A 12,680-nucleotide genomic window follows, 5' to 3' on the forward strand; every position below is an offset into this window, starting at 1 on the left:
CCCGCCCCCCGGACCGTCTGCTCGCCCGGCAAGCGCTGGGTCCCCGAGGCCAGTCCAGGCAGCTGGATCGCCGACGCAGCGGCAGCCACGCAGTGACTCCCTAGCGACCCTCAGACCCACGTGTTCCGCCCGGGCACCCCGCAGGCTGTCTTCACCGGGTCCGGCGGCACCAGGCTTCCCCGCAGCCGCCTCCGCCCACGCGCCCGCGCCGCGTCGTTCGTGGGCTGGCACCAGCCGTGCCGCCCCGGCTCCGCGCTCCTCCAGCCCAGTCCCAGCAGTTCCGGAACTGGCGCCCTTTGGCGCGCCCGCTTCGCTGCTCATGGCCTCCGCCTGCCTCCCCCGCGCTGAGCCCCGGTTTCTAGTTGCCCCGAGCAAAGCTGGAAGGCAGGCCTGCAAGGCAGCCCCTTGCTCCGTGGTCCCTCTCACCGTCATAATGTTAACATTAAATAATTGTCTTTACATAACTTTAAATACTTACATTATTGGTTCTGTTTTTGGCAAAATGTGATAAAATTTCATGGGTCCGAAAGTTTTCATTTTTTTCCAATGTGAGAAAGAAAAATAAAACCTTTTCTTTGACCTAAAGCTCATTTTTTTCTTTAAAACATTTTTGTGGGCCTGAGGTATAGAATACCCCATGTCTTTTGGACAAGCGGGCTCTGGTTCCAGGAAATCCTTCGGTCCCCAACAAACTAGGCCAGTTGGTTGTTCTGTTTGCCGACAGGTAATGCGCGCCCTCCTGTGCCAGGAGCTGGGGAGAGGGCAGAAAGTAAAACCAGCCGACGTTCCAGAATATTCCCACCCCATGGAGCTCACACTCCGGTGGGATAAGAGGCGTGAAAGGAACACATAGGTCAGAACCGGAGGGTGTGCGGGCTTCAGCCTCAGACCACGAGGAATTAATACCGATGAAACTTCCCTTGCCCGCCTGCCAGCCGCTCGCCTCCTGCTTTGTGGCATGGTTCCTAACCGGTCTGTGACCCGGGGGTTGGGGACCTTTGTGTTAAAGGAAGTTCTTCAGGCAGAAATACTGATCTACACAAAGGAAGAAAGGACACCAGAAATAGGAAATAGAAGGTAATTTTTTTTCTTATTTTTAAATCAAGTTAAAAGATAAGTTGATTTCCTAAAGCAAAAATAATAACAATGTATTAAGGAATTTGTAGCAAATGTAGAAGTAAATTGTATGATGATAGTAGTACAGGCTGGGCACCACGACTCACGCCTGTAATCCCAGCACTTTGGGAGGCTGAGGCAAGCGGATCGCTTGAGCCCAGGAGTTCTAGACCAGGCGTGGCTGGGCAATGTAGAGAGATCTCATCTCTAAAAACATACAAAAAATTAGCTGGGCGTGGTGGTGCACACCTGTGGTTGCACCCAGGAGGCTGAGGTGGGAGAATCACTTGAACCCAGGAGGTAGAGGTTGCAGTGAGCTGTGATCACACTACTGCACTGAAGCCTGGGTGATAGAGCAAGACCCTGTGTCAAATTAAAAAAAAAAAAAAAAGGAATACAAGTAGACCAGGAGAGGGACAATGGAAGTTCGCTGTTGTAGATCTGTTCTACTGCATGTGAAGTGCCCTCCTATTTCTTGAAGTCAGACTAGTAAGTCAAAGTTACATACTAAGACACTAAAGTGTCGCTTAAAAAAGACCAAAAAAAAAAAAAAAAAAAAGCAAAAGTCGAAGCGCTCTAGTTAATAAATCAACAAAGGTGATGATACAGAATTATTTATAAAAACACATGTTACAGAGACTGCAGAAGAGGAGAAAGGAAAAAACGAGACAAATAGGAAACAAATAGCAAGATGATATATATTTAAACCCAGCCACAGCAATAATGACACTATGTCATCTAAACACTTCAATTAGACTGAGCACAGTGGCCCACACCTGTAATCCTAACCTGTCATCCCAACACTTTGAAAGGCTGAGGCAGGTGGATCACTTGAAGTCAGGAGTTCCAGCCTGGCCAACACGGTGAAACTTCCTCTCTACTAAAAAATACAAAAATTAGCTGGGCATGGTGGTGGGTGCCTGTAATCCCAGCTACTTGGGAGGCTGAGGCAGAAGAATTGCGTGAACGTGGGAGGTGGAGGTTGCAGTAGGCTGAGATGGTGCCACTGCACTCCAGCCTGGGTGACAGAGTGAGCGAGACTCTGCCTTAAAAACAAACAAAATCATCTCAGTTAAAAACAGAGGTTGTCAGATTGGATAAAAAGAGAAACAGCCAAGTATATGCTGTCAGCAAGAAACTCACCAGGCATATAAAAACACAAATAAGATACAAATAAAAAGATGGAGAAAGATATGCTATGCTAACACCAATTAAAAGAAAGCAGGCATGACTACATCAATATCAAAGTAGGTTTAAAGCAAGGACTATAATCAAAAAAAAAGAGGGGACATTACTGGCCAGGTGTAGTGGCTCTCACCTGTAATCCCAGCACTTTGGGAGGCTAAGGTGGGAGGATTGCTTGAGGCCAGGAGTTTGAGACCAACTTGGGCAAAACAGCAAAACACTATCTCTACCGGAAAGAAAGAAAAAATTTTAAAAAGAGGGACATTACCAAATGATAAATTGATCAGCTCATGAAGAGGACTTAGCAATTCTGAATATGTATGCATCTAACAATTAAGCTTCAAAATACACAAAGCAAAACACCAACAACATCTGATAGAACTGAAAGGAGAAAAAGAAAATCCACAATAACAGAGATTTCAACACTCCTCTTTCAAGAAATGATAAAAATAGACAAAAAGTCTGTAAGGAAGAAGATGTGGACCACATTACCAGTCAACATGGCCAACTTGATGTTTATAGGACACTCCACCTCACAGAAGGGGAACACACTTTTATTTACCAATAATGTCCTCCAGGGCAGACTGTATTCTGGGCCATAGAACAAATCTCAGTAAATGTATAAGGATTAAAATCATACAAATTATTTGCATGGACTACAATGGAGCTGAATTAGAAATCAGTAACAGAAGTATATCTAGAAGATCATCAAATATTTAGAAACCGAGTAATAACATATTTCTAGACAACGTATAGGTCAAAGGAGAAACCAAAAAGGAAATCAGAAAATATTTCCAACTGAATGAAAATGCAAACACAATTCATCAAAGTCAAAGGATGCAGCTGAAGTGGGCCCTGGAGGGAAATTTTGCACTAATGCTTCTTTTAGAAGAAAAAAAGAAGTAAAACTTCTTTTAGAAGAGAAGGAAGTTCTCCAAAAAACCACCTAAACGTTCACCCTCAGAAACTAGAACAAAAAGAGCAAATCAAACCCAAGGTAAGCAAAATAAAGAAAATAGCAAAAATAAAAGCAAAATAAATAAATAAATAAATAAATAAAAAGTGAGGTAGAAAAAGAAAATAGAGAAAAATCAGTGAGACCAGTGTTTGAGAATGTGCTTCCAGGAGGAAGACCTCAGCAACCCTTCCCAGTCTGGCTTGTCCACAGCAGGACCAGAGAGAGGACTCTTGCAAACCAAAGCTAGCTGCTCCTGAGTTGGGGGCTGGCCAGTGGGGTGGGCGGCTGGGGCTGCCCCTCGAGCTCTCTGTGGGATCTGGCTGCCCAAACTGGGCATTAAGGGAGGCACTTGGGCCCCCCTGACCTGACCGAATAATGCTCCTTCCTTTCTGGTGGGAGCTCAGGCCCGACTGGACGGTGAGGAGAGTAGATGTTCAGAGCAGGTGGAGGAAGGATCCCTTGTCAGAGGACCTCGACAGTTGCTTTTGCAGTCTCCCTGAGAGCTGCCCTCTGTCTGGACTTTGTGCTTTGACTGCTTTTAGCATTTCCATTTTTAAGGCATAGAGAAAATTGCATCCTGGTGATGGGCCAGGAGAGTCAGCTATGCACCCCATGACAGGGTCAGTGCCCCACTCCTGGGTGCTGGCCGAACCTCAACATCTGTGCCTTGGGGCCCCAGCCCTCAATCCTGTGCCTAAGACATCTCCCTGCAGGTTCTGAGCTTGGGCTCTGGCAGAGGGAGCTCCTCCTTCAGGGGCACTAGGGACACGAGGCAGGGCTGCCGGCCCCATCTGGTCGGCTGTACTGTCCACACCTACAGGGTTGCAGGCCCTATGTGGGGCTGATGATGTCTGACAGGGTCTTGGCTAAGGCTGGGGCTGGGGTCAGGTTGTGTCCAGGACCATTGAGAAATTGTCCAGCAGGGTCACAGAGAAGCAGCCTGGAGGCTGGGAGACTGAGCTAGGGACCCTTGGAAGAGCAGGGCAGAGGGCAGTGATGGGCTAGGAGCTATGACTGTCCTTGGGCTTGGTCTGGAGTCCTGCCAGTTCCCAGGCCCCACTGCAGCCACACAGGCAGCCACACAGGCAGCCCCACTGCAGCCCCACTGCAGCCACACAGGCAGCCCCACTGCAGCCCCACTGCAGCCCCACTGCAGCCACACAGGCAGCCTGGCCCTCTCTGGATGCTGCGGGTTGGTTTTCACTTTTGGGCCTTTGCCCAGGGCCCGCACACAGCCTCACCCATGCTGCCTCCATTGTCCCTGTACCCGCCACTGCTTTGCGAAGTCTTCCCTGACCCCCCAGCAGAACTGCCTCCTCCTTCCATCCTGGAGTTTGGTGGCCGCAGCCCTGGTTTCCTGACTTTCAGGGGTAGGAGTGGTGGGGGAGGTGGCATTCCCTCCTGCCTCCAGGCTGCACTGGGCACAGAGCACTCCCATTCCCTGGGCCCTGGATGAGGATTCCTGCAGCCAGCCTGCCGTGAAGTGGCAGGAGTCACTTTCCCCTGCCCAGCCTTAGTTTCCCCACACGGAAGTGGGGATGGGTGGGTCTGCGCCCTGGGCACTCCTACCCCTCTGCTCTGTGCCCGACTCCCATGCCCAGGTGCCTTCGCACACCCTGCCCTGGGGGCTTGGCAGGACTCAGGCCACCTGCCCAGAGTGGTGTGGAAAAGGGCACACATGGGGCCATGAGTGGCACTGGCCTGGGCGAGGGCGGATTTTCCCTGTGCAGGAGCCCCGGCAGCCGGCTCTCTGGTGGCCACCAGGGGGCGCTCCTACGCAGGCCTCCAGGAGCGCTTGCAGGCCCCTCCCGGATGCCAGCACTCAGGGGAGAAGGGTCCCCCTCACCCCTCACCCTGGGTCATGTCCCTGAGACTGGGGTTCAAGAGCCTCCAGAAAGGCCGGCTTGGAACACCCCAGGCCCAACCCCAGCCTTGGAGCCATGTGGGAGCTGACTACCCACAGCCACTGCCCAGTGCAAGTCCAACTGCCTGGGCTGACCCCCATCCATGGGAACCCAGCAGCCCCCTGGGCCAGACCTCACCAGGGTGAAGTTAGATTGGAGGGGGCGGGGAGCATGACTCGGGGAATACGGGCCAGGTGAGGTCGTCCAGAGGCAGGGAGGGTTCCGTGCCCACTGCCTGGGTTCTGGTTCTATTTGGGGGATGAGGCTGTGACGTGGGGTGAGAAGAGGCCCCAGCAGATGCCCCAGCAAGGAGCCCTTCTCCTTCTGGAGAGGGCCAGAGGTTCTCGCAGGCTGACCCCACGTCCCGGGCAGGTGAAGTCTCAGGCCTCACCCAGTCAGAGCAGAGCTCTGCCTTCCCCCAGGCCAGCTCCTTCGCAGGCCTGGCCTGGAAATTCCACGGTGACTGAGCCCCTTCCGGCCCCAGCCAGCAGACGGTGGCATGAGTGGCAGCTGGTGAGGGGTCAGTGGTGTTCCCCGGCCCTGGGTGCAGGCACTCAGCTCTTTGTCCAACGCACCATGAGACCAGCACCATCACCACCCCAGTTCCAGCTGAGGGCAGGAGAACTAGTGGGGTCTGGGGCCCCGGGAGCCCACAAGGGGAAACAGGAAATGCCTGCAGCCCTGCAGTGGCTGGGAGGAGGGCTGAGGGTTTGCAGGAGGCCAGGGCCACCATTTACAGCCACAGGCAGCATATAGGGTGCTGGCTGCACCAGGTGGGTGCCCAGTGGAGGAAAATGGAGGCTCCTGGAGGTGGAGTGCTTTGCCTAAGGTCTCTCAGGGCAAGGAGTGACCCACCTTGGCCACCGAGGGGAGATGAGTCCTGGGTTGCGGTGCCTTGGCTGGGTCTGGGTGAGCTTCACTGTCTCCAGGATGGGGTCGCACAGTGGCCCTGGATCCCAGGGGAGGCGGGATGGACACGTGTTAAGAGCAGGCCTCCCGAAATCATGATTCACTTCCAGTAACCATCCAGCACCCCACTCGCCCACAGGCCTTTGGCTGGAAATGGGGTGGTGATGGTGCTGGTCTCATGGTGCGTTGGACAAACAGCCGAGGGCCTGCACCCAGGGCCGGGGAGCACCACTGACCCCTCACCAGCTGCCACCCACGCTACACCACAGTCTCTTGGCCACGGCCCGAGGGGGCTTGGCCACCATGGAATTTCCAGGCCAGGCCTGCAAGGGAGCTGGCCTGGGGGAAGGCAGAGCTCTGCTCTGACCTGGGTAAGGCCTGAGACTTCACCTGCCAGGGATGTGGGGTCAGCCTGCGGGAACCTCTGGCCCTCTCCAGAAGAAGGGCTCCTTGCTGGGGCGTCTGCTGGGGGCCTCTTCTCACTCCACGTCCCAACCTCATCCCTGAAATACAGCCAGAACCCAGGCAGTGGGCACGGAACCTCCTTGCCTCTGGGCAACCTCGCCTGGCCCGTATTCCCTGCGTCATGCTCCCTGCCCAGTCTAACTTCACCCTGGTGAGTGAGGTCTGGCCAAGGGGCTGCTGGGTTCCCATGGACAGGGTCCATGGGACTTTTCCTGGGCTGTGGCTAGACTTTCCCTGGGCAGCTGGCCTGGCCCTGGGCGATGGCTGTAGGTAGTCAGTGCCTACTTGGCTCTGAAGCTCGGGTCGGGCCTGGGGTGTCCCAAGCCGGCCTCTCTGGAGGCTCCTGAACCCCGGTCTCAGGGACACGACCCAGGGTGAAAGGGTGAGGGGCCCCTTCTCCCCTAGGTGCTGTGTGCGGGAGGGGCCTGTGCTCCTACTCAGGCCTCACCCCAGGAGCGCCCTCCACCTCTGGGGCAGTGGGGAGGCATCTGAGCAGCCGGCCCTCCCAGGGTGGGGACGGATGGTGCCATTTCAGGCATCGCTCCATGACTGGCCCAGGGGACATGTGCTGGAGGCTCAGAGGACCTGTGTGGCCTGATGCCCGCCCCTGACCTCCTCCGTCCCAGAATAGCGCAGACAAACCACACTGGTTGCAATCATTTATCTCCATGCAGAGATTTGAGTAGAAAAATACACGGCAACAAAACAGAAGAAGTGTGAAATCCGGGGATCCCCAGGGTTTCTGTCCCCGCCCTCCACGCGGCTGGGGGCTGCATCCTCTGTAGGGGGGCTCCATCCTCTGTGGGATTGTGGGACCTGCTCCAAGTCATCAGCACTCCATGCCCACCCGGATCTGGTCCCAGACTTTCGGGGAAGCCCTCAGCCTGGGGCTCCTGGCACACCCATTGCGGCTGGGGAAGAGGAGTGTGGACTCTCCAAAGAAAGGGAAGGAAGGGCATGAGGGGCCTTCCCCGGGGGGAGGTCACAGGCTGGGGGCTAAGATGAGGGCCAGGAGGCCCAGGGCCAGCCCCAGGCTGAGGGCACTGTGGGCGAAGGTGGTGCGGGTGGGTGCAGCATTGTGCAGCTTCTCATTGCACAGGTCCTCCTGGCAGCACTGGATGGAGCCGGTGCCACTGCTGACCTGGCCTTGCAGGGTGTAGCTGGGTGTGCACGACTCCGCACAGTCCTTCTTCACCAGATTCCCCCTCAGAGGCTCCACTGGGCACAGGTGAGTGTGGTCAGGCCCGCAGCCGCCTCTGGTCCCCAGTCCCTGCCAACCTCCCAGCCAGCACCCACAACAGCCAGGGAGGTCCCCCCGGTCCCAGGGACACCTGGACAGATGCTACTCACCTGTGTTCGTGGTCTTGCAGAAGCGAGAGCCAGCCGGGCAGACCTGAGGCTGCTTGCAGTTGCTGGAGTTGGTGCACACGTGGCAGCGCAGGGCAAGGGCTGGCGGGGAGGGAGTCGGGCTCAGCGGGCCCAACAGAGGCCTCCTGGTGACTCAGCAGGGCCCACTCCCCAACCAGCAGAGACCCCTCCTGGACAGAGGCCCTGCTGCCCTTGCCCTAGGCCCCCAACTCCGGACCCTGGGCCCTGGTGGGGCTTGTGTCCTGAATGCAGCCTCAGGGGACATGTGCTCCGGCCTGGGCCGGCTTGGAAGAGGCGTCCTGCCCCGGCCCTGTCTAGGGTGTGTTGCAGGCCTTTCCTCCAAGGCCTCAGGGAGCTCTGTGACTGCTAAGAGCAGTCTGCAGGACACTGGCTGCTGTCCCCACCCCTGGGGCTGTCCCTGGAGGAGATGGCTATGTTTCCGAGGGCCTGATTGAGCTAAGGCCCCAGGGGCAGCCAGTTTGGCTGCTCTGAGCCTATAACGGGGAAGGGCTTGGTGGCCTTTGGGCTGTCCTGGGTTGTGCTGGGGCAGACCTGGGGACCGGGAGGGGCTGGTGGCAGGGGCTAGATGGCTGCCCTCCCAGTGAAAAGCATCTCAAGACAATCCCCTGCTCCACTCTGTCAGGGTCCATGACTCCAGGAATCAATTCTAAGATCCTCAAAATCTGAAACGTCGTAAATCTGACACTCCTTAAGATTGGGGCTCCATGTTGTTTTAAATTTGAAGAGTCTCGCACCCACAGTGTCGGGGTTCTCTGTGCCTAGAGGTCATCAGCTCCAGGCTCCTAGTATTTGGTGACCACACAGGCCAGAGCCACCCACCCGCCCGTCCCCTTGGCCCAGCCCCTCACCTGGCTCCGTAGCCATGGCCAGGATGGCGAGGAGCAGCAGGACTGTCCTCATCTCTGGTGTCATCGGGGAGCAGTGGGGGCCCCTGCACTGCGGAGGCCTTATAGGCACGGGCTGGGCGGGGGTGGGCAGTCCGCCAGCCAGCGGCATTCCGCAGCGCTCTGTGCAAGCGTCGGCCCAGGATGGGAACCTGCCCCACCCTGCCTGGCCCACGCCCGCCAGCCTGGCTGTCGCTGGGCGCTGCCCCTGCTGCCCTCCTAGGCAGAGGTCTGCCCTCCGCAACGGGGCCCAGTGGCTTCCTGGCCCTGCTGTTGCTGTTGCTGTGCCTCCATCTCTCCCGCTTTCACTTCTCTGTCTCTGTGGGTCTTGTTCTCGTGCTGCCGTCTGTGCCTGGGTCACTTTGTCTCTGACTTGCCACCCGCTACCCCGCCCCCCACTCCCCACCATCACCATCCTGTGTCTTTGTCCCTGCATTCCCCCCATAGTTCCCTCAATAGAGTTGCAGCCTGTACCAGGTGCCCTGTGGGTGCCTGTGGGTGCCCAGGGCCGGGGAGGTGCTGGTCCTGCCCTTCTGGCTCTGGGCTCAGGGTTGCTGCCTGGGACATGGAAGGTCCTTGAGCTGCCAGGGCTGGGGGCAGCTGTGGGCTGATGGGGTGTGTGAGGCAGAGGGAGAGGCCACCCCGAGGCAGGGAGGGCAGCTGGGGCAGCAGAGAGGTAAGCACTGGACAGGGTGAGGACTGTGAGGACCTGGCCCTCGAAGTTGCCTGGGGAGCCCTGTGGGCGGGAGGCCCGGGCTGTGGAGGCAGCAATTCCATCCTGCATTGTGCAGGGAGAGACTGAGCCCTCCCGGTCTCCACCAGCCCTGCCTCCCACCCTCCAGGGCCCCAGGACCCCTCCTCATGGGATTCCTTCTCCCACTCTCCGGGCCCCTCCTGCTACATTGGGGGCAGCACCATCCTGGCTACTTTGCAACTATTGCTCTAGGTGTCCTGGCTCCAGTCTCTCCAAGACTGTGAACTCCTTGGGGCTGGGCCCCAGCACCCAGGGCCTCGAAGCAGGTTCTTGGTCTGCTGCCCGTTGAGTGGAGGCCAGTCCCTACTTTCACCCTCTTTACTCTCACAAGAGGGACTTTCTTTTCCTGGAGACGGGGTCCTGAGCACCTGTCACCTAGCGCAGGAGCCCACCTCTCGGGGCCCCCATCCACCTGCTCGGCCCAGCCCGCTCTGCCGCTCGCCTGTGCTGGGCAGCACCCACCTGGTGGTGTGGAGGGACCCACAGACGTGCTTTGCCCCTGCCCTGGCCAGGCGGATGGTGAGTGGGAGCGGGGGCACAGAAGGAGGTCAGCCCTGGGCCCAGCCTCCGCCGCTGCCACGTGGCTGATGAACCAACAACAACAGGGCCAGGGCAGGGCAGGGCTGGTTCCAGGGAGGGTGGTCCTGGGCTGGGCTGAGGCTCTTGGGAGCACCATGGGTACCGGGGCCAGTCAGCCTGGGCTTGAGACAGACCTTCTGGCCCTTCCTCCCGGCATCTGTCCCTTGCTGAGCCCCACGTCACAGATGCCGGGGATCCCAGCAAATGTCTCCTGAGAATGCTCCTGGCCGGACTCTCCCTGACGCAGTGCTGGAGCCTGGAGGATCCACCTACAGGAGGGCTTGTCTGGTGGTGCCTTTGGAAACCAGGAGGGGTGCAGGCAGGAGCCCCCTGGGGCAGCCCCACATTTGCATCCGGTGTCTGGTGCTGGCTGGGGCTTGATGGGGACGCGTGGAGTCTCACTTGACAAGGCAGGTGACCCAGAGGTCCACGCCCCCAACCGGAGGGAGGAGGTTTCCTCCAGCTCCAAGGCCGTGTGTCCATGGGGCACAGCGAGAGGCATGGGCAGCTTTGGGGAAGCTGCTTCCCGGGGCCTTGGGAAGCAGAGCTCAGGGCGTGGTGACAGGGTGGTGACTCGGTGGGCATGGCAGGTGGGGAGGGGTGAGTCACTGTGGCCAGGGACATGAGAGCTGCTGGAAGAACAGGTTTGGAATTCCTGTTGGGCCTGGTGGTGCTGGAGGGTCCAGGATGTCAGGCGGCCTGAGAGTAGGGTCTGAGTGTGGGGCCACGGGGGAGTGGGCTCCCCACACTTGGGACTGGAGGAGGGCCCTGCACACCTGGTTCACCCCCGTGGGACATCTCAGACGTCACTGTGGCTGCGTCCCTGCCAGGCATGGAAGCCGGAGTGGGGTTCCAGTTCTGTGGGAGGAGGGCCTCTGACCTGGCGGGGCTGCCCACGAGGATGAGCCGCCCATCCCGGGTGGTCCTAGCAAAAGCAGGAAGAGCAGCCCTACACACAGGTTACTCTCAGGAGAAAGTGGGTGATTCTGACGCCAGGAGCTCTTGGACAGCTGAGCTTATGGGGACAGTGCAGTCAGGGAGGGCTTCTTGTAGGCAGTGACCTGACTAGATCCTCAGAGCCAGGGAATGGAATGGGGAGAGGAGCCGTTGTGGCCCCTCATGACAGTCCCTGCCCAGAGCTTGTTCACTGGTGAGGAGGTGAGGGTCAGAGAGTGCCAGGCAGGTGCTGGGATGCCCCCTGAGTGGGGCAGAACCTGGTGGGGTCTCAAGCACTTCTCACTATCACCACCAGCCTTTCCCCCCTCCTCCCTCCTCTATTCTCTAGAGCCTGGGCCCTCTCCACTCCACCCCTCCCACTCAGCCCCTGGAGCTGGGGCCCTGGGCCTAGTTGGTACCATCAGGGTGTTAGCAGCAGAAATAACACCTGGGAGAGGCGATGAAGGGGCCTGGGGCAGGGAAAACCACCGCCCTGCCCCCTTAGCCTTGCCTGCTGCTCCCTGAACCAGGAAACCCGGCACAGGGAGAAGCCCAGCATGGGGACAAGCCCAGGCCTCTGTCTGGGGCAGAAGTTCCTTGCTCATGCCCCTTCCCCAACCTTCTGCCCCCTCTACCTTGTGCTGGGCCTCTAGGATCACACAAGGGTGTGGTGGCTCAGAGAGGGAAGCTCCTGGCTCAGGGCTGCACAGCATGGTACTCCAGGTTTCCACCAGCCCAGCTCTGGGCCCTGTCCTGGCTGAATAGGTGCCCGGTGGACAAGGCAGGGCCCCGGGCTGGAGGAGATGCCTGGGCTGGAGGAGATGCCTGGGCTGGAGGAGCTGGGAAGCTCCAGGGCATGGGAGGGGCTTCTTCACCCTCAGACTGCCACCTGGGCAAGCCAGAATCCCAGCCACACCTCAGGGGCTCCAAAATGCATCCCTCTGCCTTGAGGTACTTCCTTCCTTCCTTTCTTCCTTCCTTCATTCATTCACTCATTCATTCATTCATTCACTCATTCATTCCTTCTTCAACAATTTATAAAGAGCAGCCATATGCAAGGCACTTTGGGTGTAACAGAGACCAAGAGAGGAGACAGAGAGGGCCCAGGTCCCAGGGCCTGCAGACCAGTGGGGAGTGGAAACAGACAATTGCTGGCTCTGTAGGACCCACAGCAGGGACGTCACGATGCACAGGGTGAGGGTCTGGGGCTGAGAGGCCGAGAGGCCGAGAGAGAACCAACCGGTGGAGCTGTCTAAGCAGGGAAGGGTGTGTGGCCATCACCTGGTAAGCAGGTGGGTGTCGGGCAAGGGCACTGGGGCCCAGGTGACAGGCTCCTTTACTGCCTCTTTCCCCTGCAGGGGCAGGTGGCTGCCCCGAGCTGAGCGGCTGAGTGTGTGGTGTCTTTCTAGAGGCTGCCCTGCTCCTCTCAGCCCCTCACCTGCACAATTGGGGCCTCACATGGACAGCAAGGGCCCGGCCTTGCCCGGCATCACCCAGCAAGCGGGAGCCACAGCTAGGCTGGGCCTCTGGGCCCAGGCCCTTCCCTCGCACCCAGGCCTCCCCACGCCTCCCTCTGGTGCTGGAGTCACCTTTACACACGG

The 12,680-nt window shown here is 58.1% G+C and overlaps 1 protein-coding gene across 1 annotated transcript; it reads right to left on the reverse strand.

Moving 5' to 3' along the window:
- Positions 1–7,183: 7,183 nt before the first annotated feature.
- LY6D (lymphocyte antigen 6 family member D) lies at positions 7,184–9,104 on the reverse strand. The gene is made up of 3 exons (XM_023228128.1): positions 8,775–9,104; positions 7,888–7,986; positions 7,184–7,755 (listed from the first exon to the last, which is right to left on the reverse strand). The coding sequence occupies exons 1-3, from the start codon at positions 8,920–8,922 to the stop codon at positions 7,520–7,522; spliced, it is 483 nt and encodes a 160-aa protein (XP_023083896.1). The 5' UTR covers positions 8,923–9,104; the 3' UTR covers positions 7,184–7,519.
- Between the last annotated feature and the right edge of the window lie 3,576 nt (positions 9,105–12,680).

This window comes from Piliocolobus tephrosceles, chromosome 7 (assembly GCF_002776525.5).
Source record: "Piliocolobus tephrosceles isolate RC106 chromosome 7, ASM277652v3, whole genome shotgun sequence".
In the NCBI taxonomy this organism is placed as follows: domain Eukaryota; kingdom Metazoa; phylum Chordata; class Mammalia; order Primates; family Cercopithecidae; genus Piliocolobus; species Piliocolobus tephrosceles.

Coding starts and splice junctions, on each gene's coding strand:
- LY6D (XM_023228128.1), bottom strand. CDS start 8,922: ATGCCGCTGGCTGGCGGACTGCCCACCCCCGCCCAGCCCGTGCCTATA. Junction 7,987..8,774: donor GGCCATGGCTACGGAGCCAG/GTGAGGGGCTGG, acceptor CCTCCCCGCCAG/CCCTTGCCCTGCGCTGCCAC. Junction 7,756..7,887: donor CTGCAAGACCACGAACACAG/GTGAGTAGCATC, acceptor ACCTGTGCCCAG/TGGAGCCTCTGAGGGGGAAT.